The following is a 25,218-nucleotide window of genomic DNA, read 5'->3' as shown; positions in this document are numbered from 1 at the left end:
TGTCCCAGAAAAGAAATTTGTGAGAAGTGTAGATTTTGTTATATTTATATGTCATATATCTAATAACCCAAACATCATTTTCTGTGGAATTTGATAGATGAGCAGCTTATGTTGCTATGGTGATGTTCCAAAATTCAGTATTTCTGTGAAGGTTATTAACCAGGTTTAAGCCCATGTGTACTGTAGCATGCCACAGTAGTGCTGTGAGCATCCTGATGCCGTCCTATTGCTAAAAGTATAGAATACAAGTACTTTGTGGTCGGAGGTGTATGTTATTTTACCGTTACAGCTACAGTTAACACACTGTTGCCCATAAAAACATAATAGGCCTTTCAGACATACAGTATTCCTCTTTTTATCACTTATCACCAGTTAATCAATACAATTTACCAATAAATCACTTTGGGTTACATGCTTTGACCACACATAAATATTCCAAAATATTTAAATTATTAAAAACCTTAAAGTGTGTATTACCAGCCTCCTGGTGGAAAAATCTGTTCTAGGAGTCAGTCACACGTCGTTGATCGCCACACCTCTTTGCAGAAGCGCGTATGATGTCATGGCTAAATGATATGTGATGTCTGGCTAAAGCTAGTGACTAACAGCACGCCAACGGCTAACAGCGCACTAACAGCTAACGGCACCAACAGCTAACAATGCTAACAGCTAACTGACAGCTAACTGCGCTAATGGCACTAACGGCTAATAGTGCTAACAGCGTATAGAATTGGATAAAGTAGCAAAACGTAAAACAAGTAGGAAGTGCACTTCTAACACACCAATGTGTTAACATGAGTCACATAGAAATGAGTCACAGAAATATACCAGAATGCCCCAAACCATGCACCATTTTGCATGTGCTGCGACCTTTACTGGTAAATGTTATGCTGCAGGCATAGGCATGTAGTCCTAAAACATCCAGCCAACAGAAGCTCAGAGTGTATTCACAACTCAGTCTGCTGCAACAGAACCTCAACAAAGCAATTATTCTGTTGCATTGTGTCAAGCGCAAACCCCACAGCATATGTCTGTCCACACGGCCGCCTCGAGTCAACAACAGCTCTGCCCTAAATGTGGAAGGAAAGCAGCAGACGAGACGCTCAGCCAGGTCACAACTGGCTTCGTTGCCCATGAGGGCGTCTTTCAACAAGCTCAGGGCGCCGGGAGTCTTTATTAAAACACAGCTAACTGTGGTAATTGATGCAGTGGTTTTACAATGAAATCTCATGATTATTTCCCACCAAAAAACTTTCTGCTGGAACATAGCTTCAGAGGAGCCGCTAATAATTTGAGGTCAAAGGCTCACGGGCTCAGTAATCATCTAACGTTCCACCAGGAAGATGAAAACAGACCTTTTCTCAATTATTGCCTTTAAGATTAAACACTTCATCAGGGCATCATTAACTACTGCCATGACATCAAATATTAAAAATGTGTCACCACATTTGCATTAGGTGTTACATAATCCATTTCAAAGGGACTGGCAATACTGAGGGGGGTTTCAAACTAACTTCCTGAAACACAACTTCCCTTATGTAAATGAGCCTATGAAAAGATCTGAGATGCGCGGGGGATGGATTTTTGTATGTGTCTCTGTGCACGGGGGAGTTTGTGAAATCAAGGCGGCAGGAATGTAAAAGAAAATCAAATGTAGGAACAAAAAAAAAAGCTGAGGATAAGCGCGATATGTGTGTCAGAGAATGGGCGTGTGAGAGAGAGAGAGGAAAATAAAATCCTCAGAGATTAGATCAGAAATAGACTCGGCTTAACGGAGTTCCTCTCGCACGGGGAGAAGAAACGAGCTCCTGTTAGACAGGCACAGAGACATGGTTGACTTTATTTACAGAGATCTGACGGAGAGCGCAATAATTAGACAGCCCCTTCTCCCCAACCTGCGGGAGTTTCCTCAGCTCTCCAACTCTCAGTCTGAGAAAGGGATGATAAATGTCTCGGGATGAATGAGTCCTTTTGAAAACGCCAGGCGCACGGAGCTGATGAGGTTCCTGACTGGAAATAGAGCCCGTCAGCATAAATACGCTGCCACGGGGAAAGAAGTGAAACTTTTAGGGGCTCAGTTCATGCATGAGTCGATGCGGTTCATCGTGCACGTTCTCACCTGTACGATCGAATGTTAGACACAGTTTCCAGCGACTGAGCGGGTGAAACACCAGCCAGCTTGTGGCCAATTACATCCACAGCCTGTAAACACCCAGATCAGGCTTCCGGCACACGTCCCCCCGCCTCCCTCCCTGGAAGTGTACATCCAAGAAAAGACTGTGGAACGCGTGTGGACGCGGAGGGTGAGAGGTCGGCATTGAAGGAGTACTTTTCTAGCGCGGGGACGACATTTCGTGGGTGTAGGATGAATCTATATTGTGTTCAGACAGCCCAGCTCTTGCTTTGACCTTTTCGCTTTGCACACAATGCAGCACAACTCATGGACCGCTTTATCTCTGAAGGTTTAACCATTCCTACGTAAGCCCCCCCCCTCCCCTCAGGAGCATATGATAAATATGAAACTGCGCTTTTAGATATCCAGAGCCGGCCGTTTTGAAAAATGGGAGATTCTCAAGCTGCCGATGACAATTTGTCACCGTAAAAAAAAAAAAAGCAAGTGTTTTCCGCAAGGACGTTTAAGCTTAGACGGATGGTGATGGGAAGGCTGGCCTCACAGCTCTCGAATAAATAAAAATACAAATAAAAAGGCGGGTGGCGGGAGGAAATGGAAGGAACGAGTGGATGGTGCCGGCAGACGACAGAGAATAACAAGAATGAATCGGGGGAGAACGGGGGAGAACGGGGGAGGAGCAGGAGTGAGGAACAATGGAACAGTTGGGAGGAGAGGAAAGGGTTAACGCAGAGGAAGCGATGGAGGTGGAAGGAGGTTAATCTGTTTATGGCAGAGAGATGAGCATTAGCACTGTGTTATTAAACTTTTCCCTCGCCCCTCATCACTGCCCGTCATCTCATCGCTCCTCATTACTCGGTGGCCTCAGCTTTTGATAAATGCTGTATTATGAGCATCCATATACTGTATTGTCTACCAGTGCAGATACTGTATCTGCCCCATGTTACACCTAAAGGAACCCCACAACCCCACACAGTACTGTAGCAGCACACGGGGCGAAGCTGCAATTAGCTTCCTCCAAACTGCAGCGCTGGCAGCGCTGGGGCGGCGGATCAATGACAGAAACAGTCAGGATCATTTTTCCCACCAGTTGTTGAATTATTCAGGCCAGGATTTCCTCTGGGGAGAATCCTGCACCGCCGGCCAGACAGACAGACAGACGGACGGACAGAAAGACAGACAGACAGACAGACAGACAGACAGACAGACAGGCCGCTCAGAATCATGGCTGGGGTCAACAGAGGTCAGGTGACGGGCAGCAGGGCACGCTTTACCCAATGGGACTGCATCCGGCGGATGACTGGTCATTTTCAAACCTGTCCAGAGTTTTTTGCTCACTGGCAACAACCACAGCAACATCCATTCGGGGAACATGAAACTCACGTGAAGCCAAACTGTAAAGAGAGAGCGCTGCCTCGGAGTGGGCCAGCATTTAAATGTGTGATTGTTCCTTCGAAGTGGGTCACTGTGACGCGAGACCTTCTCCTCGTCCGAGACGAGCTCCTGTCGCTACCGAGCTCCTCCGGCTCACAGTCTGACCATCATTTTAGGCCATGCCTCCAAAGGCTTTAAGATATTTCACTTATTAAAGAAATAAACAATATTTCATGACTGTTCCAGTCTTTCAGCATTCTGTGGGTCCAATCCACACAATGCTGTACCTGCACGGCCTGGTTTAAATACTTAAGATCTGATTCAAAAAAATCAAATGAATAGTGCCATAATGTAATAACTGAATAAATTTTATGTCTGACTATAAGATACTGCACAGACGCATGCCTGCATTATATTTACAGTCACGTATGTGTGTACACCTGCAGCGGAATCCACGCTGAAGGATCAGCGGTGGAATCCCGTCCACGCCACCCGCCACCAGGACAACATGTCACGCAGCGGCGCCCCCGCGTTCCCCCTCCTCCATTTTCTGCTTCCCCTCCGGGTGCTGGAGGCGCCGTAATCACATGCAGTCATCTCACCCACGCGCCTTTCGCACATCTCCAGCCTTCCTGCTCCACACAGGACCATCCAGCCCAATCACCTCGCCGTGCGCCGCGCGCCGCGGGGCCCGGGGCCAAAATAGCAGCGCGAGCGCCGGAACGGGGCTAACGATCTCACGTCCGCTCCGAGAGGTGCTCCAGTCAAGCGTCGCCCGGAACGAGATGCTGACCGGGCTGGCGGAGCTGGAATTATGAACCGCTTACAACCACTTTGGACTTGTTTCATTAATTTCCCCGTCTCGCACGTGTAGTAAAAATGTTCTAGACTTTAGATGCAGCGTGTGCGGAGAACAGCTGATCCACTGTACAGTGTGACCGAGGGTCCCTGAACGCCACTCCAATAAACTCCAATGAACATTCCTGCCGCTGCTCCGCCGACGCCTGGAGACATGGGAACGCCGGTGTTCGTAGCCGTCACTCGCAGGCCATTGAAAGCAAATGAGTTGCTTGTAGTCTATTAGGATGCGCCGCGTGCAGTGGATGGGGTCCTGGCGAGGACGCACAGGCTTCATCTGTCTAATTGCCAGGTGAGGGCGACTATTCACAGCTGTGACTTACCTCCCTCAATAGCTCCGACTGTGGGCTCTTAAGCTCTTAAGATGCTTCTGCCGCAGCACAATGGCAGCGGCTCACGCGGCCAAACGACTGCTCACGCACCTGCCTTGTTTGTCAGGAGGCTTTTGTCTCCTGATTATTTTTAGATTTCAAGGGACATGGATGAAATCTTTGACGGTCACGTCTTTGAGATGACTTTATTGCCAGAAAATTGGCCCCTTATCTCCGTTTGTTTGTCAGTGGCTACAGAAACCTGTGAACAGACGCAATTACAGTGGGCTAGGTCTAAACTCTAAACTGGTGAGACTTTGATCAAATGCTAATGAGGAAGAACAGGCCGCTCCAGTCAAATGTTAAGGATAGTTCCAGCAATTAGACAGATAAATCACGTTTCCCACGTGTATCAGACGCATTTAAACACACATTAAGTACAAAGTTCCTGAAGCTCAGGCCTGGTGTGTGGTTAGCGTTAGCTAAGGATGATATATAACCAAAAACATCGAAGGCTATAACCAAGCTACAATCAAAAGCATTACAGAATCAGAGTCCAGTCAGGTGGTGATTCTTAGCTTCCTGTAGGTGTGAATGCGCGGTCACGAACAATCACACGTTGTGAAGCAAAGTTCAAACGAGGCTAATTGGTCTATTTCATCAACTCGTGCCACCATTTAAACATCCCGCAGGTCTCGGCTTCCACTCCCGCCGGAGAAAAACCGTGGAGCGGCTTGAAAAGAGCGCCGATAAAAGTTTGATGGCCAACTGTCACGATGGAGAGCGGCTTCTCTCTGTCACACACGGAGGAAACCCTCTGTGAAGGTTGGCATTTTAGGAAGTCAGCCAAAAAAAAAAAACGCTGCAAACAAATACCAAACTATACACTAGTGAGAAGGTTTCACCAAAACATAACTTTTTAGAGGAATGGATGAGCCTCACTCTCTAAATGCCCATAGTTTAGCACTAAACAGAGGTCACAGCCTTATTCATTTTAGGCCTCTAACATACATGTACAGTGTTTATTGGTGGCTGTTTGTGACTATTTGAGTCAGAAAGGGACAGAAACAGGGTGTGTGTTCGATGGCCTCTGTTTCCCCAGTCCTTCACTGATCCGTTTGACTTTGTCAGCCGGCGAGCTCAGATCAAAGCCCCTCCACCGTTAACACTCCGGGGCGACGGTGCCCTCCGTCGCTTGGACTCGACCCGTCCGCTCTCTCGTCCGCCGATGGCTCCATCCAGGTGCGTGGGACGGAGACGCTGCTGACAAAGCTGATCATAACCGCGGCCGCGTGAGGACTCTGACAACTGCACGGTGCTGCTGTCAGCGCTGGAGGGGATTATTGGGCGTCAGGTGCGAAGCCGCGAATACAAATATCATGGTAATGAAAGCGATAAAGGGGAAAAAGCTCATGTCTGTTCAGGGGGCAAAGATGATGACATTTAGTTTTTATTGACAGCGAACAGGCAGCTGAAGGAAAATAATGCTTTGACGTGTGGGAGCTCTTGACATGTGCACATTTAATCTTTTCAGCGTGCCCACAGTCCACTTTATTGATTTAGTGAAAGCATTAGCCACAGTCTGTCCATCACCACAGAAGGAGGAAGAAAGAAACAGCACTGAACTGTGAAAGATAGTAAATGGTGCTCAGAAATCATGTTTGCTGTATCCAGCGCATTCATCCAAGGTGTTAGTCGGTGAGTAAGCGGCTGGAAAACAATTGATTGGCTCTGCAGGGTCAGGAGGAGAGAGCGCTGCACGCCGAACGGGCTTTTATATGCAAACGCCAACATACGACTGGACCAGCGCAGCCTCGTGCATATTTGAGTCTGTCTAGTTACGTCCCCAGCGGACCCGTCGCCGCGCGGTGACCGCGGAGCTGCGCGAAAAAAGGCACAAGCAGCAGCAGAAAGCTGAAGGAGCGGGACTTTTTATTGGTAATGGACCCCATGAGGCCGAGTCTGTGCAGCAGAGAGGCAGGCTCATCAGCGATGCAGGCGTTAGAGTGCCCCGGTCCTCCGTGCTACTCCAGCTTAATAACACTGCAGCTTACACAGAGTGCAGCTTAAGGAGTAAAAGGAGGCAGATCTGTGCAGAGTCGAGAAGAAGAAGACGAGGGAAAAAAAGGCTCCACTGAAAGTTTAATGCCCAAACTAGAAGCAGATGATTACCACAGCTTTACTGTGTGGGTGGATTTCATTAAAGGAGATTGTAGATGGTAACGTGTTTTTGTGTGTGTGTGTGTGTGTGTGTGTGCGTGCGTGCGTGCGTGCGTGCGTGCGTGCGTGCGTGCGTGCGTGCGTGCGTGCGTGCGTGCGCGTGTGTGTGTGTCCCTCGTGGCCGACAAAGCTTGGGGCCAAGCAGGAGCTGGTGTCTACCTGCACCATCTCTCCGGGTGGTGTTTGGAAATCATTATTAGTCTCAGTGTGGACGTTGGGACGCGGTAAACAAACGTTCGCATGCATCTTATGATCCACGAGCCTTTCGACGTTCAACAGATCACATCAGCTCGTCAGGTCTGGGCTGGAGATTGCGATGTTGAGTCAGTGATTGAATATTCAATCGCTTGGAGTGAACATGACCGTGCTTCCGGACCAGATGCCATTTTAACAGCCAGCAGCCAGAGGTGGTAGTAGTAAACCTGCCAAAGCTGAGTCCATCGCTGGAACATTCAGCACACGCCTCCAACCACACGCGTGGAGACTCCACACACTGTTGCCCGTTCGGCCTTGTCTCGTCAGAGGCTCCATTTGGGCGTTTCTCTGTAACACCTGGACTCGACCATTCGCATTTGCTCCAACCTATTATTTGGCCGCGTTTCACGGAGAGCTGATTTCTCCTGAATGACTGAGCCTCGTCTGCAGCTCCTGAGCCGCTCAAATCGGAACGTGGCAGCGACGTCCGTCCGTCCGTAGGTTGCTGCACACCGCTCTCCTATTTGCACTCCTTAATGAATTCACTTCCTCGTCCTCTGACCACTGTGGGCTGACGGCGATGCCCACTTCAAGATGTTTCTCATCTCAGTCTGTCTTTGTTCATCTGCTCGCTCACCATGCTCTCTCTCTCTCTCTCTCTCTCTCTCTCTCTCTCTGTCCACACCTCATTTTCTCTCTCCGTGTTGTGTGATGCTGAGCAGCGCTCCCAGTCAGTTGTGCTGCAAAATGTCTGTGTGTGAGAGAGAAAAGCAGTCCATTTGTGGATTGGGAGGAGGGTCATCCGCTAGTTAATTACTGGTATATTTGTGGTTTACAAAGCTGAGCTCTGGTTTTATACGCCGCATTCTTTATACTGTTAATTAGCTCCAATTGGGCTTGTGGAGCAGCGCGTCTTAATACCAGCCGTGCTCGAACCTAGACAGGCGTGATGTGAAAGAGCGAGGGAAATCAGGGTGATGATAAGCCGCCGCGCTGGCTTTCCCGGGGGGCTTTTCCACTCGGCGTGAGATGCTTTCATATCTGTCCCAGATCCGTAGCGCAGCCTATCAGATGCCGAAACCGGGCCGCTGTATGCAAATGCGGGAGCGTGCGTTCGTTTAACAGAGGGGTTTAATCGCATGCAGCGGCTGCACCAAGGAAACAGGCTGTTATTACGTCACCACCGCAAACCAGCACAATTCAGCATCTGGAGGAGCCACAGTGACCTGGTTAGAGATCTGTAGGTGCCTCCGTAGAACAGGGCAGCCCATTAATGCCTTAACTGGTGCTCTGAACTCAGCTCGGTGGCACTGACCCACCTTTATTTCCCATCAGCCCATTGCACATTGTATCCATAAGCTGAATTCGTCTTTTCTGAATTAGATATACATATGTACCTTCCTTGAATCCTTAAACACCTCCCCATCTGCACAAAAAAATGATTCCATCTGCTGCTGGAAAATAACATTTTTAATCTAAATATAAATGGAAGCAAGAAATGACACGAAATCTCCCTGCTCGGTTTTTATGAATACTATAATTGAATGTTTGAGTTTCCACAGATCCCTGGGTGCTTGTTCTTCACACAGCACATCCTGATGTGGAGCAAGGTCCAGTGGTGGGTCTAAGCAGTGTTTGGTACAAATGTAAAAACAGCTTTGGATGGTGAGGGATGCTGCTGGTGAGCCTGTGGGGGTCCTTTCATGGGTTCGCTCGGGCTCCAGCACGCAGCGAACCCCTAATGCCAGGAGAGCTCACGGCTGCTCAATATTCCTCTCAGCAGCTGGCGCTCCTCCGTTGACTGACCTGCTCTTCAGTGCACCGGCCAGACAGCCTCTCCTCAGCTGAATGGAGACGCCGCTTAATGCTTATGGACGCATTAGACACATAAGTACTTTTTGATATTGTTTGAATTGACCGGACGGACAGTGGAGCGGATTTGCTCGTGAACGGTGATGGAGAGGCTGCAGGATGGACCTTTGAGCCTCTGCTTCCCTGAGCTCCTCCTCAGGAACCAGACGAACGACATGTCAGCGGGTTTTAAGGCAAACCAGGTGAGCCTGTTGGTTCCTCCCAGCAATAAGGATGATGCTGGTGACCTACTTCCCGGGTGCTCAACAGAATCCCAATCAATAATGCAGAATAACTGGCCTTCTTCTCCTCCCTGGATTAAAGAGCAAACAATTCCTATCGTTCTAAAGGCGTTTTACTGATCCAGTGCCCACCAGCCCTCTGTATTTGTCAACGGCGCTGATAATAATGCACTGTCAAAAGCAAGGGGGGGGTGTGGGCTGTAATAAGGGGCATTAACCCTGAGGGAACAGCTATCAACACAGCACGGAGGGATCAGAGAGTGCAAATGCACTGTACGCCACGACAAAGGGAGAAAAGAGAAGGAGACTCAACAGGGAGCCTCTCCTCCTGAATAGGAATCTGACTCACACAACAGCTGCACAAAGGTTTTGTAAAGGATTTGTGAGGCCCTGAACTGTTAATAGTGTTGAGTTTGAATGCGATCGAAAGATTTCTCATGCTCCAGCGTCGCCTTTTACAGTAGCCTTGTGTTGAGCCTTGTATTAAATATTCATTGTAACACCGGTGGAACTGATGTGGGAAAACTGGAGGAGAGGTCATGTGAACAGCCTTCGGAGCGCTTGAGGTCTTTGCAGTCTTTTGTCAGGCGCGATCCCACCTATGGGACGCGCTCATCCCTCACATGGAGCCTCGCTGCGCGCAGCTGATTTGGAGAGTGATTCACAGTACGCATGCACCAGATGTCTGCTGTCCGAAAGGGAACTTTCTTCTTTCCCATTCTCTCTCGCGCACGCGTCACACAGCAGCAGTGAAGCGAGGGAGAAAACATCGACCCTCTGCTTTCGATTACTGATTTCTCCTTCCTGGAGAAAACCCCCTCCTGTGTCTCTGGCAGGAGGCATCTGCACCACCAGGCTGCCTGTCTCCCCAATACCCAATACCCCCCCCCCCCTCCCCCCTCCCCCCGAACCCCCACCAACCCACACATACTGTACAGGTTGGCAGATGACTCATTTGCATAAACGCAGGGAGTGTCAGAATAGGACTCATCATTTACCTGAATGGTACCTAATTGCGCATCACTGAGCGTCGTAATCCAGATCGTCCCATCGTTACAAGACGAAAAACCCCCAACATCCAGCATCGCGCTGCATCTGAACTGACTCAGATGCTTCGCGGTTTCCTACACAACACAAATTGTTGTTCATTCAGCAAAGTGAAGCCTGCGTTTTTTCACCAGGGTTTGCGTCTTTTTCTTTTTTTTTCGACTTCTAGCTGAGAGATGTGGCAGTGAGCTTCACGAGCTTCTCTGAACGTCAGAAAGCCCATCAATAATGCACACGCAGCTTGTTATAGCTCAAACTCACTCTGCTTCGGTGGCTCCACAACCTATAACCCAGCATCAAAGACCAGAAAGCGTGTGTGTGTGTGGGTGTGCGTGCGTGCGTGCGTGTGCGTGCGTGTGTGTGTCAGCACAAGGGCGTATGTCTGAGAGGCGAAAGCCTCGACTTTAAAACCCTAAGTAATGGGAAGAGGAGCGAGTGTTTGTTCTCAGTGAACGAGTGCCGTGGAGGGATTCATTCGTCAAAAGGTAAAAGTCTTTTTCTGAAAAGGAATTTCCCTTTTACTGAAAAATAATCAAGAATGGGACTAAAATTGGGGTCAGGGACACAGGCACCACGTGAACGGAATATAAACCTTTCAATCTTTAACATCCAGCACTTTGTAAAGAGGAGCAGGAGATGAGGGCTTTCAGCTGAATGCAGCTCCTGGATACAGTGCATACAGTATGGAGCTAAATAATAAAGAGACTTCCTCCAGAAAAGTGTTACATCAAGAGATGCGTCTGATATATAAGCACCACCGTGCACATATTAACACACACAGACAGCACAAAACAGCCTGCACCACTTCTGGATTGCTGATTACCTCACACGAGACATTTCTGCATCAAATTCTGATTTCCATCACAATAAAATGCTCTTTTTCCGCCCAAACGGATATTCCAGGCGACGAGAGCTCTCACTTCAAGGTGCCTACACACGTTTCCTATGATATCGAATCTGACAACAATCGTGAAACGCCTACACGCGGGAATCAATATCAAATCATGCGCCTTGTCTGAACTGAAATCAAGCGATTCATCAAAACACGGCCGTCTTCTGGGAGGAGACGTGGAGATATTTGATCAAACAACTTTCTTGATCTAATGCGCGGAAGAGGCTTTCCGCCCATTTACACTTTCCCTCAAACAGCTGTTTTGTGTTTTGTGATGATGTTTTCCCATCACATCCTAAAATGCCCCTAGAAAGGGTGGGGCGCCGTCGCAACTTTTCCGCCGCGCAGCCTTCGCACCGAACTTTGCCGATCGCGGCTCGCGCTCCCCGCTCTCCGCGGACGCGTCGGCTCACCTGCACGAGACGGTGATCTCTACTTTGGTGGCCGGGATGTTGCCGGTGATCGGGTCGAAGTCGTACACCGATGACATGTCCTCCAGCTTGTCCATAACGTCTCCCCCCATCATCTCCATCGCCTGATCGCGGGAGGACTCGGGTCTGATCCGAGACGCGCACAGCCTGGCGCCGACGGAGCGCGTCGAGTCTCCGGTGACTCCAGAGACCAGATCGGAGACCCGACGGCCTCCGGTCCAACCGGGTGAGGCAGCCACTTCACGGATATTGAAGCTGGAGAGGAGGGAGGAGCACTGAGTGAGTGGACACCCGCAAACAGCGGCGGCGCACTTAGTTAACTGTCCATGCGGCATAAATAAAATGTGCAAAAACAGTATCTGAGATTGCTGTTGCGCCCTCACCGACCGGTTGCACATCACATGGAGGGGTGGACGGCTCTCTGCGCTCTGTCTTCACTCTGCGCGCACGGCGGAGCGTGTGTGGAGAAGAGACTAGATACACTCAAACCCACCCATCCTCCTCCCACACGGAATTACGCTCAAGTGCTGGCAACCCTGCCCATGCCCCGGCGTAGCTGCTGTGACTCCGGAACATCCTCGGCACTCGGAGCGTGCGCTGTCGACATCCATTTATTCTTTATAATATCACCTGAGGCGTGAATGGAAGACGTGGCGTCTCCCCAAAGCCTCTGATTGACGCTCAGTGCGTTTCTGAATAAAGTGAGCGTGTCAACTATTGTAATAGCTTGGTTTATATTTTTAATCTTTAAGATACTGGGGCGTATTTCTGTCCAAGGGGGAGTAAATGCCTAAACTGCCAGTTGGGAATAATATAGATGAGCGTCAGTAGGTGAGGAGCCAAGAAGTTCAACTCTGAGTTTAAGAGGGAAAAACGGAACATCTTTCAGCACCACGACGCTGGACAGCTCCCAGAACAAACCACGGGTGAATTATGATGAAAAAAAAATCACTCAGCTTTCAATACCTGCTGAGCAACAAATGTACATAGGAGCAAATGTGCAGTTAACACTGTTAATAGGCCAGTGTGGACCTGGTTTTCCCACCCATTGTCTGGAATGAGTCGTTCTCCGTCATGGAGGTGTGCTCATGGCGTTTTTACGAAATGTGGTTACCAATTAAAATGTCTTCATGCCGGCTGATTTAAAATCAATATTAATCTCGGGGAGGGAATTACATAGAGATTTAATGGCCACCATCCATCATTAGCCTGTTGTAGGACTTGCGCCGCACACCACATTGTAATAAATATGCTAAACGGTGCAGCCGGCTGCCAAAGAAGTGATGGTTTTGTCATTTTTTGGAAAACTGGACCCACTGTACACTACACGCAGGCTCACTCTGCATCATGGGGATTTAGACTTTCTGGACGTCTCATTCTATTCATGCCTCAACAATAGATTCCCATGCATTTTTTTACATGCACATAAACACTTAAGGTCATGAATAAACAAATAAGCAGCTGTTAGACTGCTGGAGATGTGATTCTGGTCAATGTAGAAACAGATACAATAGATCGCTACGTCATTACTACCGTCTGCTCCGCTGCTCTCTCGCTCTCTAGCTGTGTCTCTTAGTCTCTGTGCTCTCTTTCATAAACGGGTGCAGAAGCATGCATTTCTTCCCTGCACGAAGCACCCGGCAACTGGATTCCTGGAAATCAATTTGCACCAGCGCTGGATGCTTCTGCCCACACAGCCCTGCAGCTCAGGATCAGGAAAGCCCACATTAGCGCTCCCGTTCTCCCAATTGGACGAACACACCAATGGGTAAAAAAAAAAAAAAACATGTAGAAACTAATTATTGTCTCATGTGTCACCGAATGGCCCATAAACGCAGATAAAGGCAAACACACATGTTGTGATGAGGATGATTGGTTTATTTTACAGGCTGGCTGCTTCGTGTCGGCGAGTACATCATTGCAGATGTTCAGAGGAGTGGGTTGGCAGAAGCAGGGGCTATAGGGCAAAAACAAAGGGAAGAGCAGGGACAAGACCTGTACAGCCATGAAAGTGTTTCCCACATTTCCCACATCCCAGGTCCATGTCGGTACTGGGAACATCTGCTTCCTGAAACACAACATGCCTACAGTATGTACAGTAGTGTTGACAATATTGAGAAGAAGAGGACTTTTACATTTTGAGAGCTGATGTTTTACACAAAGCCATGCAGCTCTCGTTCCCAAGGCAGAAAGGCTGCACTGTGTTTACTCGTGAACTGCTTAAGGTTCTGGCTTGTTAGGTGATCAATAGCGAAGGCCGACCAAACGCTGGATATCTCCTTTAAACCCTCGCCACCCAGCGGCGACGGACCAGGAGGTGGTCAATGCTCTGTGCAGCTGGTGACATTAATAACACCGTAGGGGATTCAGTCGTCCCCTTTCTTCCTTCTCTGTCCTGTTCGCTGGGCTTCCTGTGGTTTCCTAAGCACTAATTACTGTGTTTATGCTTACTTGCGTCACGCTGTCCAAAAATATCGACTTTCTGGAAGCAATTATGCAAAAACAGACGAATGCCCTGTCAAGTCACCAAAGCTCCTTACAACAAAATGTGTGTTTATGTTTTTTTTTACGCCCTCGTCGCACTGACCTGGAGAAGAAACGCGAGTTTGTTCCTTCATCAGGTTGTTTTAACATGATTTTAAAGCCACGTGTCTAATCTATGTTACTTAATACAGGACGCGGGTTGCGATAATACTGTCTTATTTCTCTGGTTAAGAATTTTTAATTGTCACTAGAAAATCTCCCGCTATAAAATATTTCATTTTGTAAAAGAAAAGTAATGTTTTTTTACTATTCTTATTTAATAAGCCCAGAGAAAGATAAATTGTAGTTGAAGAAAACACAAAATCCCTCTACTAATAAGGCCCATTAATGCAGAGCAGCCTGTTGTTTACTGCCACTGTTTTCTCGTGTAAACAACTCATTCTGCATTATTTAAAAAGCTTAACTCGTGTTTTCAAATGTACAAAAGTATTCATCACTTTTAACTTAAACCTGAAGCGAACCAAACTTTTTCAAATGAAACACACTAATAATAACAAAAGGGAATGAAAAGACATGGAACAAGTGCAGTTCAGCGCAACCTGCTCACACCTGTGGAGCTCCACTCTGCAGGGATGCTCCTCCCATAGCGTTCCTCATCAGAAAGCCTCTCTGACAGTAGCGCGGTCCAAACAGCACAGAGACCCCATTCACTGCAGCCCCACCCAACACTTTGTCCTGTTATTACATAAGCAGATGTTTCATGCAGGTTAGGGAACCTGAATGACCTCTGATTTCTCGCCGTGCTGGATTTGATGGGCCCGCTGTGGCTTTGTGCGTCTCCCTCCTTGCTGTGGGGGTATGTGGGTACTTCACTTGTACCCTGTAGGGAAGAACTGGATTTGATAAACCCCAGTTCAAAGGGGCCACATGTTCCCTCCCAGAGTGTAATCCTGCTCTGTGGCGCAGTGGTTTAATCCAGAATCAAACCCCCCCTGAGCTGGAAACCATCACAGAAAAAACGACGTGCACGTATAGAGTGTTTGTGGAAGGCCACGGCGGCCTGGGTGGCTGATTGACCGGCTAATGGCCCAGTGCTCCCCGAGGCTGCAGCAGTGGAAATTTACTGAACTCACCAGCAATAGAATAATAAAAATAAGCCGCTCTCCTGAAGCCGTGGACGTGCGGGCACTGGCGCTCATCTCGATTCAGCGCTTGTAGCTCCTCTTAATCAGACGGCTGTGATCCAAATGTTTTAATTGTACACTAGGACTGGAGTTCGCCGCTGAGTCATCCAGGGAAGCGGCTCGGATGCTCCTTGTCTAAACATACGTCCAATAGGTTCAGCTGTTTGCTAACAAGTGCATATAGGGGGTTGTAAGAACCCCCTACAGGCAAACGTTTGCCCCCCGGGGAAACTGGTACAGCATCACCCTGCCTGTCCTGAAAACACTGCCATGGTTCACTGATGACACTAGAAGCAAATGCAGTCATTTGTTCCCCCGAAGACTCGCTCACTCGTCTTCCACCACTGGTTGGCGCGTTGGAGTAGGCCCCGGACAGGTGGCTGTCTGATACAGGGCCACGCACAGAGCAGAGATCTAAGATCACGGAATGTTCCACACTCTGAGGTGATGCTCAGGTTTCATTAATAATCAATTAACAGGAATATATCAGCTAACATTCCTGATAGACATAAAATAGTTTGCTCCCCTCTGAAACATGAAGTGAATAAAGGAGACCAGGCAGTGCTGACTTTTTGAATGCTATGTAATAATTTGACCTATGACCTCTCTTTTAGGCACAACAAGATACAAAGAAGCCGATCTAAACAGATATAGATCTAAGTACAATGAAAAAAAGAGTTTAGAACAATCTGTTGCTCAGCTGTCACCCTGATCAGGGCTCCAGTTAGATTTGTTGCTACCGTATCCACAGATTGTCCTGTTAAAGGACAATCTGAAGTAAAATAATAGTCAAGACTTTCCACTATGCAGTTTCAAATACAGTAAATCGGCTTCAAACAAACATCTCAGTGTGCCTTTAATCCATTTTCTTTCTTGTTGGATGCCTCAATTGCAGTTACCCGTGAACTCGTTCAGCATGAATCTCACTGGACAACCTCCTTTTCTCTCCTCATGAAGCCGCCGCCTCCCATCTGTAATATTCTCTCTGGCGTCCTCAATAGCGGAGGTTATATTACCATAAAACTCAGGTTTTTACAGCCTGGTTATTTATGACACGGAGTTCAGTTGACACAAGCCAAGTCACCCGTGTCCTGGAGAGGAATTAGATTCCTTCTGATGTGCCATAGGGTGATTTTAATGACGAATGCCGTCTGTGGCTTTATATGCGGCGCACATGAATGGACGACATAATGGGTTTTGTTAGTGCGAGCGTTTTAGGGGCGGCCTGATTAACAGGCCGGGCTGTGTTTTAAAGCTGTCAAGTGTCCTCATAAGGGAAGAAGGAGCGTGGGTAATGTTTGACAGGACCGCTGTGATGACGGACCAAAGGTCTGGGCCCGTTTTTCCGCCTGATCTACTTCCCGGCCTCAGAGGGATTAGAGCCCAGTGTCACTCTGACCCAGGTGAGTGTGTGTCCGTGGAGGCGCTCAGTGGAGACTTGAGTGGATCTCACGGGTCTTCCTGCAGGCCGAGCGGCGCCATGCTGGAGCTGGCCTTCTACCCGGCGCTGGCGCTGCTCTACTTCTTCGCGGTGATGAGAGCGGCGCAGGGCGCGCGCGTGGAGCTGAACGACGGGGCGTCGCTGAACGTCTTCTGCCTGTTCGTGCTGGTGCAGCCGCTGTGTCTGGTGCTGGGCGGCTACACCGGCATGGCCACGTACCTCCTCACCGCGCTGGTCTCCTACAACTTCCTGCCGTGGAAAACTGAACCGCCCGCGACAGCAAGAGCGTCCAAAAAGACGAAGAAGGAAAAATGAACACAACAAAAAAAATTGAAATTATACATTTCTGTGAGCTTGAAATATTTGATCCTTTAAATGACTAATATTATGATTTTAAACCTAAATCAATGAATCACCGTGACGTTTCTGTTCAAAGCAGCAATTATCACGTCTGAATTGCAGCATTTTTCAAAGCAACTCCGGCTGTTTGACGGCGGCTGCATATTAAATGGACAGATGTACATTTAGGCTTCAAAGCTGCCTGATCCAAAGCTTGGCCATGAGACAAATGTTTGCGTCTCTGAACCGTTCAGCCGCTGCCGTTTAGGACAAAAGCCCGACTGCCTCGTCTCATCCTTGACATCCCGCTGAACAGGTAACCAGCTTCAAAAGAACCCCACGGATGCCTTAAAGTGAAAGATGGGAACTGTAAACACTTCTACCAGCAACATCCTTTGGAAAAAATGCTTGTTGTTTTTCCTTATAATTCTCCACCCATGCTTAAGAAGGACCGCCTCTGAGGTGGTTAAGCCTGGTAGCAGAGCAGCAGAGAGGCTAAAACCGGCCTCAAAGAGACACAACATAATGGGATTAGACTGTGGTGTTTGGCTGATAGTCAGAGGCTTTGTTCACCGTGCGTATCTGAGACACAGTGGGAGTTTTCTGATATTGTGTTTATTACTTTTGTCTGTTAAAATCCTCTTTGAGTTCATGTTGTAGGAAGTGATTTTTCCAGGGTCTGCGTGTGTTTCTATCGCAGACACTCCTTATCGCCTCTTCCTTTTCTTGTAGCCATTAAATCATTAAAACCTCCAGGTGGTTTTAATGTTGTGGTTGACGGACTGCCCACCTTGACTCTGCTGCTGCTTTTTATCAGTCTCCCACACTTATTTGTGCCGGCTCCATCTCCTTTCATCTTTTTCACACACACACACACACACACACACACACACACACACACACACACACACACACACACACACACACACACACACACACACACACACACACACAGAGCCAGGAGCTGCAAACTCGTTACCAATCAGCAGAGGTTTCATTTGTTGTCATGACCACCGCGTCGCTGCGGCTGAGCTACTGTTACAGAAATAAAAGGTAAATTACATCATGTTGAAATTACAGTAAGACAATGGACCAAAGGTTTTTGGAAAACAGATCTGCTGCACCTTTATTTGTGTTGAAAGAAGTTGTGACTGTGGTGTTAGGAAGCAGGTGGCTAATTACTCATATGTTATATTCATCTGTATCACTGAGCTGATGGGTGATAATTCTACTTTTATTCTAGAAGTATAATCACAGAGCACATGAACGCTTTGAATACTTAACATTTACTAAATGTAAATTATTATCAGTGTTTACTGGTTTCTTTTCTAATCTAAGGCTGTAAACGATCTCAACACGCTCACACAGTCCCCGACTTGCATCGTCTTAGAGTCCACCTCCTGCTGAGAGCAACGTCCACCAGTTAATATTAACTACCTGGTGCGGAGGCCAGGAGGCTGCAGTGATAACGCTCACGCGTTGCTTGATGTTTACCATCTTAGTCCAGCGTGTTTTTACATGGACAGAATTTAAACTAAATTCCTTTTGCGGGTGTTTTCATCATGAACACACAAATTTAAAAAATGTATTAACACTAGCGTGTGTGTGTGTGTGTGTGTGTGTGTGTGTGTGTGTGTGTGTGTGTGTGTGGACTGACGAGTACTTTCATATATGACACTGAACATAAACTCATTTCAGCTGCCACCTACAGCAGTTAACCTAATGGATGTAGGCCGCGCTCTTCTCCTCTAGTATCTTTTAGTTGAGGAGTGACTGATAGAATAAAACTGAGAGCAGCAGGTAAGAACAGAGCTGCTGGAGCGTTGGAGCGAAACGCAAGCGACCAAGACTGTGTTTGTTATACGGCGGCGAGCAGATGGAACTCACGCAGCCGGGACGTGACACGGCCTGTGAGTGGATGTTGATGTGTGCGTGAGTGGCATCCTCAGATTGCGTTCGTGTCTCCCGCCGCGGGCGAGGTCGCGAGTGAAGGATCGGAGGCCGCGCGGGGAATGAAGACGCGTGAGACCCGAGAACGCGGTGCATCTGCGTAAACTGCCTCCCAGCGTGTCTCCATCTGATCCCTTACAACCCGTTTGTCGGAGCGTGCTGAACGACCATGAGCCACTCTAAAGGTCAGGATCATTTCTTTACCAACACCAAACACATGTTTACAGCTACTGTGATGTGTAATTCTTCATAAAAAGACAAAAAAACTGTTGTTTTCAACTGGTTTATTTTTTGAGGGATTGTCGGATCCTCCATTAAATATGTATTTACATTATTTACAGTCAAAACATATTTTACAGCTGGAATACATGCACATAGTCATAAAAAAAACACCTGTACACACATTTACACTCGTAAGAGGGAGTAGCCTGTGCAATAAAAGGCACAAATGACCTTTGACCCTGCATATTTGTCCCATGGGTACATACTGTATGTGATAAACGTCGCCGCATTGCGTCGCCACACAACAACACACACACACACACCCGTTGGCGTAGGCCGGTGACTCTAAAAGCGAAGCCCGTCCCCTCGACAGCCCGAGGGCGAAGTGGCTTCAGCCGCAACGACGACAGAAGCAGAGAGGTGTCAGGAACCCACGCGCCGCGGGAGAACCTGCAGGGGAACGATGGCCGCCTCCTGCACGCGCGCTCTGTTCCTTTAAGGCCCGTCGGCTGAGGCACGAGGCTGGAGCTGAGGCGCTCACGGAGGCCCGAGCACAGCAACGGTGGCTTTGACTGGCAGCTCGACCCGGTCCGGTCCACGGCCTGCGCCGGAACCGCGCTTTTAGACTCTCTCTGACTGTGGAGCCCTGGATGGCGCGAGTGTGTGCTGGCCTGTTACCACGATGGGGACGCCGTGTGTTTAAAGTTAGGGTTGCAGGCAGCTAAACCTATTGCAGTGCATTGGGATCAGAGCAGGTCATTTACAATATTGAAACGGGGCTCGGTCTTGTTTGCTCTCTGTGATAGTTGTAAAATTTATAGGATCCTGCAAAAAGAAAACCTGACTTGTGCGTTTAACAGCTGTACGATGGTCTGTGCTGCGCTTGTTCGGTTGCTTGGGATGAAACAAGCCGTCACCTGGCACACTGTAAATTACATGTGAAGCGTGGAAACGCCGACGGGCATAGCAACAGTAACTAAGGCCAGCCGGGATCTGCCAGCGGTCAGTTGGCTGTGTGGTGAGATCTGTGGGTGAAGCCACGAGCAGCGCGGCTTCACAGGCACCAGGTGGTTCATCAGACCATTCACGCACGCACACGTGAGCAGCAGCTCAGGTGTTTCAGGGTCACTTTGCTTCGATCAAACAAACTAGAGGATAAGCGGAACTACGGACTGCATTTTATACTAATGAATGTTAGAAATTAATATAGACCACCAATCAGTTTGCTCTACATGTATTACAAGTGTATTGACATTTAATAGGACCGTTCATCAATCAGGCTCGTTGGGGTTTCACTGCTGCAGGACAAATCATGTTGCCCCTGACATCATGCGCCTCTAGTATCTTTGAGAGTAATATGATGTTTGTGGGCTGTGATATTAAGAATGCCTGAAAAGAAGTAATAATGGGTTCGTACTCTCCTGAGCAGCTACAGTTTACATGTGACAATCTTCATTCTCCAGTAACACGTCTTAATATTAACAGGACTTAAAGCCAGGGACATAGTGGCGACAGGTCTCCTTGTCTTGACGGTTAAAGTATCTTACAGTATCAGAACTACTATCACTGATTGCTAAACCTACTGTCGTGCTACAAAATTCATTCTTTTTTTTAGTTTCACGTCTGTGGCTGGAGCCCGGTCTCATAAGTCAGAGACCAGGCTTCATGAATACATGGAGGACAGCTTGTGTTTTTCACAGCAGCGTTTGATTTTCAAAGTGCATGTAAACCCAAACCGGCAGAGATCCCGCTGAGGCCGGCTGACGAAGTCAGCTCACCTCCACCCAATCTCTGGTGTGATATTACATTAAAAAAAGAAACGAAAAAAAAAAACTCGTGACACACTTATTTACACTCGATCAAGTACTGGAGCGGTGCCGACATCAGGAACGAGCAATTAGAGCTTCTCTCTGGCTGTAACAAGTCTTCCAGCAGAGAGAGTTCATCCTCCATCACTTAACGGGGACGAGTCCCGTCAGATTGAGAACACTCGGACCCCTCGTTCCGACGTCCGGTCACCAGCACCACGAACACTGCGTTGTCTTTAAGCAAATTTACAAGCGCGGGCGCCTCGGAGGACGCCTAAAGCTACAGTACTACAACATCGTCTCTAGCAGGAAGCTGTAAAGCTCGTGTTAGCATTATTATGACATTAAACACACCGTGAAGCTGGGGAGCAGGGCCCGGCTGGCAACCGGGCAAAATAACCCAGACTCAACTGTCCACTGCCCCGCTGACCAGCTCTTGTACCGCTCATACTAAAACTATTGCTGAAACACCTTATTTAGTTTAAAGAAGTATAGTGATAAATTCGTGGACACCCTCGAAGAGTTAAAAGGACTTTTAGCTTTGGCCACAATGGGAAGATCGTCATTTAGGTGGTGTACATTTTGTAGAGAAAAGCACAGCACATAAAAAAATAAACACAATTGAATATAAAACATAAAAGTAAGGACTTTAGAAAAAAGGGCGATACACTGAGATACGGTACCTTTTTATCTCATAGTAACAAAAATGTCTCAAACAAACAAGGCATTTGGTTGATTTAAAGAGCTACCTCGAATCACGGCGTCAAGTCACGACTCGACTCGTCCTTCAATCTGTACCTGAGTTTCTAATCGTAGCCTAACTATTGAAACTATTGACAAGGACTTCAACTCGTTATCCCCGTTTTGGGCCTTCGCGCTCATGAGCTCCTGATAAAACCGAACTTTCAGAGGGTGACACTCGATGAATATCAGCAGCGTGTGGAGAATCGGCCCATAATATGTCGCACATCACAAACGTCAGCACCTTTAACTGCCGAGCTTCCATTCAATTCGACTACATGCGTTTATGGGTTGTTTTTTAAAGTGCACTAAAATACAAAACACTTGACGTTTTTTTCCAGCAGAGGGAGCGTTCTCTTTAAACTGAACGAAACGTAACTGTGAACCCGTAACACGGACAGACATGAATTTAGACTTTTAAAGCTGTAAAGCGTCTGAGCTTTTCAAAAAAAATCCCACGTTCCTAAAGAGAAACCGACGCGGACGCTTGTTATCGTGTGAATGTTGAAGCATCAGACAACAACCAGATCACTGAACTGTTGCCTGTAGGGGAGTGCATGCCAGCACAGCGCCGCAGTGCCGCATTTATTTCATTAAAGAGACACTACATCAACACAGTGAGCGATGCCAGGACCCATCAGGCGAGATGAATAACCGAAACATCCGCGGAAATCTTGTTTGTGTCCACGGCCTGTGCATATGCTGCGTGCGGTGCCCACACGTAATCTGCCACATAAACAGATTTGAACATCAGTGCACGTGTACAGAAGTTTCTCCCCGTCTTTTAAACGTAGCAGCAAATCGTGGGTGGAAGAGAAGTGGATTTTATTAAGAAAACTGTCTCCGTCGTGACCTACTTCCACCCAAGTAATCTCGCCTGAGAAGCCGCCAGTGAAGCTACGAGAGGCTCTAATTAGAATGGCTTCCTGTAGAGTAGCTGTGAAGGAGGCGAGGTCCTCCGCGAGGCCGGTCGGTCTGACAGTATCGGGTGCCTTAAGCATCAAAGTGGCACTCGTGGCGGCAGGGGGAAGCTGGCCAGGCTCCTATTAGCATGTGTGGCAGGTAAATAAATGGACGTCCGGGGCCGCGTCTTGTACAGTGGGATCATTTGGCACTTTTCTTTCATTGGAGCGTCTGACTCCCACTTTGGGTACGAACCGTGTCTATCTCTGCATTACGGAGTGGGTGAGACGGTGCGTTCGGGTCCTCGGGGGGCCTCCGCTGGTGCTACTGGGACGGTCGCGTGGCTATTTGCAGGGTCAGCGGCCGCAGAGGGGACGGAGAGAGAGCCGAGCTGCTGAATGGAGACCGCGAAAATGTCAAGCACCGCGTGTTTGTGCGTGGAGACCCGTAAAAAACATCCCTCCCACCTCACGCCAAAGTCCAGAAACCACTGAGGTAGGGAGAAATAATAAATTAATGAAATTCATTACAAAAAAAAATAAAATAATTAAACACTGTGGGGAAGTGAGAGGAACTGGACTAAGGAGAAGTGCATCGTGTGAGCTCCTGAACGATGATTCACCACGATGAACACGGTGATGAGCACCATTTTGAAAAAAGAGCATTGCTCTGTTGTGTCTTCTCACTTTTCCACAAGGAATCTAAACCTTGGTGAAAGCACAGGAGGACACTCCTCCTCCTTCTATGTTGTCGTGTCGGGGGAGAATAGTTCTGCCTCGTGCTTCCACGGCGCGGATCACACCTGAATGGCACTTTCCAGTTGGCAGTAAAAAGATCTGAAAGGCAAACTGTTTTTTTTTCTCCTCTTGAATATATTCCACTGCGTCTCTGTCGACAAAAATAAAAAACAAAAACACCTTGATCGCCTTGGGAACTGTGATTTCAGTGTCGCATCTCATCGCGAGGACGGCGCAGGTCACAGATCAGCGGCCGAAGCCGCGGCAAGATGGCCGACGGAGGAATCACAGCCGCGTCGGGTGTCACCTCTTCCTCCACACCTTCGACAGCCAGATCTTCACCGTCTTGTCGCTACAGAGACAGAGAGAGAGACGAGACGATGACGCGGAGGGAACACAACAAAGGCAGGAAATAAGGCAGCATCAATCAGACAGGCTCCCTTTTCAAAACAGCCCATCGTACATCAGACAAAGACTCCGACTTCAAAGCCCCCCCCCCACACACACACAAACACAAAACACAAAAACACACACAAACTTCATTAAAGGCCCTTTTCCAGTAAGAAAAATAAACATCTCTTTAAGCTACACAAAGGTGTAGAACTAAGTATGAATCATAGCTCATAAATGGAATCAACCCGCCCGCAGCCTGCCTCCCACCTGACCAGGTAATTGGATTTTTGCCCCGGTCATACTGTACAAGACAATTACGGCCGAGCACATCGTGAAAGCGAGGCTCAGCACAGTTAGATCACGAAAACTTCGGTATAGTTTAATAAATGGCTGCAGTTACTGTTTATAGGCATTTGTCACAGTTACAACAGTTGCGTCATCAGGTGCGATCCCACATCTTCATACTGTAACAGCTGTTCAGAACAGAACCAAGCAGCGTCTGTCTGTCTGGAATCAGCTTTGATGAGCAAACTGGGGAGTTTTGAACCATTTGAAGCAACGCTGTATGATTTTACCATTTCTCCTTGAAATTCAACATTTCTCCATAAACATAACTACTAGCAGATTTACATACGTATTTATCATTAGGTTTTAAATATTTCTATTATATATCATGAAATACGACCATTTGTACTACTTTGTACACAATGACAAAAAACACAAAGTCTGTAAAGGAGACTAGATGATAACTAGAGCTAATGATCCTTCTACAGTGTATTTGTGACAGTAAATGTTAATTGTTCTACCTGTTGTGATTTTGATTTATTATTTCTGCTTCCAGACCCAAGGAAGAAGAGCTTCCATGAGAAAACCTAATGGCACGTGGTATGAAATCAATCATTAGGCCTTGAACAGAAAAAAGCATCAACACAAATGTCTTCACACGTTTGGGTGGTGATTAGACATTTTAAATGTCAACCGAAGCCCCACTTACTAATTATGAGCTATTACCTCATTTTCTTCAGTCCAACAATGAAATGATGTTACCAAAACAAGCAGGCTTTCATTTCAGAGCAACTGATGCCAGACAAGCTGGTTAACTGCTATTTGTGAGTATTCATACAGTATGAACTATCCTCTAAGACTAATGCCTAAAGGAAAACTGGAAGATATTGATTGCAATAAGCTTAACGTTACGCAGGACATAGCTGAACAGACAAATTTTTTTATTCTAAAGATTTACAGACTGTAGTAATTATTCTAACCAGCAAGAAGAAAAATAAACATATATAAAACAAATTATTTAGTGAAGCTATTAGTGCAGCAGAGTTGCCCACATGAGAAAAATAAAAGTTATTCTTAGCAAACCCAAATGAGTCACTGGTTCAGAGAATAAGAAGCTGTTTGTCTTAGCAGAGACAGTGAAGTAACAACACATCAGCACAGGCTACTGGACCGCTGAGG

At 47.6% G+C, this 25,218-nt stretch overlaps 2 protein-coding genes across 15 annotated transcripts in view; both read right to left on the bottom strand.

The window, feature by feature from the left end:
• cpne5b (copine Vb) overlaps positions 1-12,116 on the bottom strand; it is a 64,637-nt gene extending 52,521 nt beyond the window's left edge. For 2 of the 4 annotated variants that reach the window (XM_029150143.3, XM_029150144.3), the window contains exon 1: positions 11,535-11,914. In XM_029150143.3, the coding sequence (XP_029005976.1) occupies positions 11,535-11,887 (353 nt within the window). In that variant the 5' untranslated portion in view covers positions 11,888-11,914. Of the gene's footprint in view, positions 1-11,534; positions 11,915-11,935 lie in introns of those variants that run through there. The other 2 variants (XM_029150146.3, XM_029150145.3) reach the window with 2 other exon arrangements.
• Positions 12,117-19,217: 7,101 nt separating this feature from the next.
• kif21b (kinesin family member 21B) overlaps positions 19,218-25,218 on the bottom strand; it is a 39,973-nt gene continuing 33,972 nt past the window's right edge. For all 11 annotated transcript variants that reach the window (XM_029151249.3, XM_029151254.3, XM_029151253.3 and 8 more), the window contains one exon: positions 19,218-23,713. Coding sequence is in view for 4 of the 11 variants with exons in the window: in XM_029151254.3 (XP_029007087.1) it covers positions 23,665-23,713 (49 nt within the window). In the remaining 7 variants the exon portion in view is untranslated. The remainder of the gene's footprint in view (positions 23,714-25,218) is intronic.

Source organism: Betta splendens, chromosome 5 (genome assembly GCF_900634795.4).
Source record: "Betta splendens chromosome 5, fBetSpl5.4, whole genome shotgun sequence".
NCBI lineage: Eukaryota > Metazoa > Chordata > Actinopteri > Anabantiformes > Osphronemidae > Betta > Betta splendens.
Note: the sequence above shows the minus strand (reverse complement) of the source record. Positions and strands in the feature narration are given on the sequence as shown.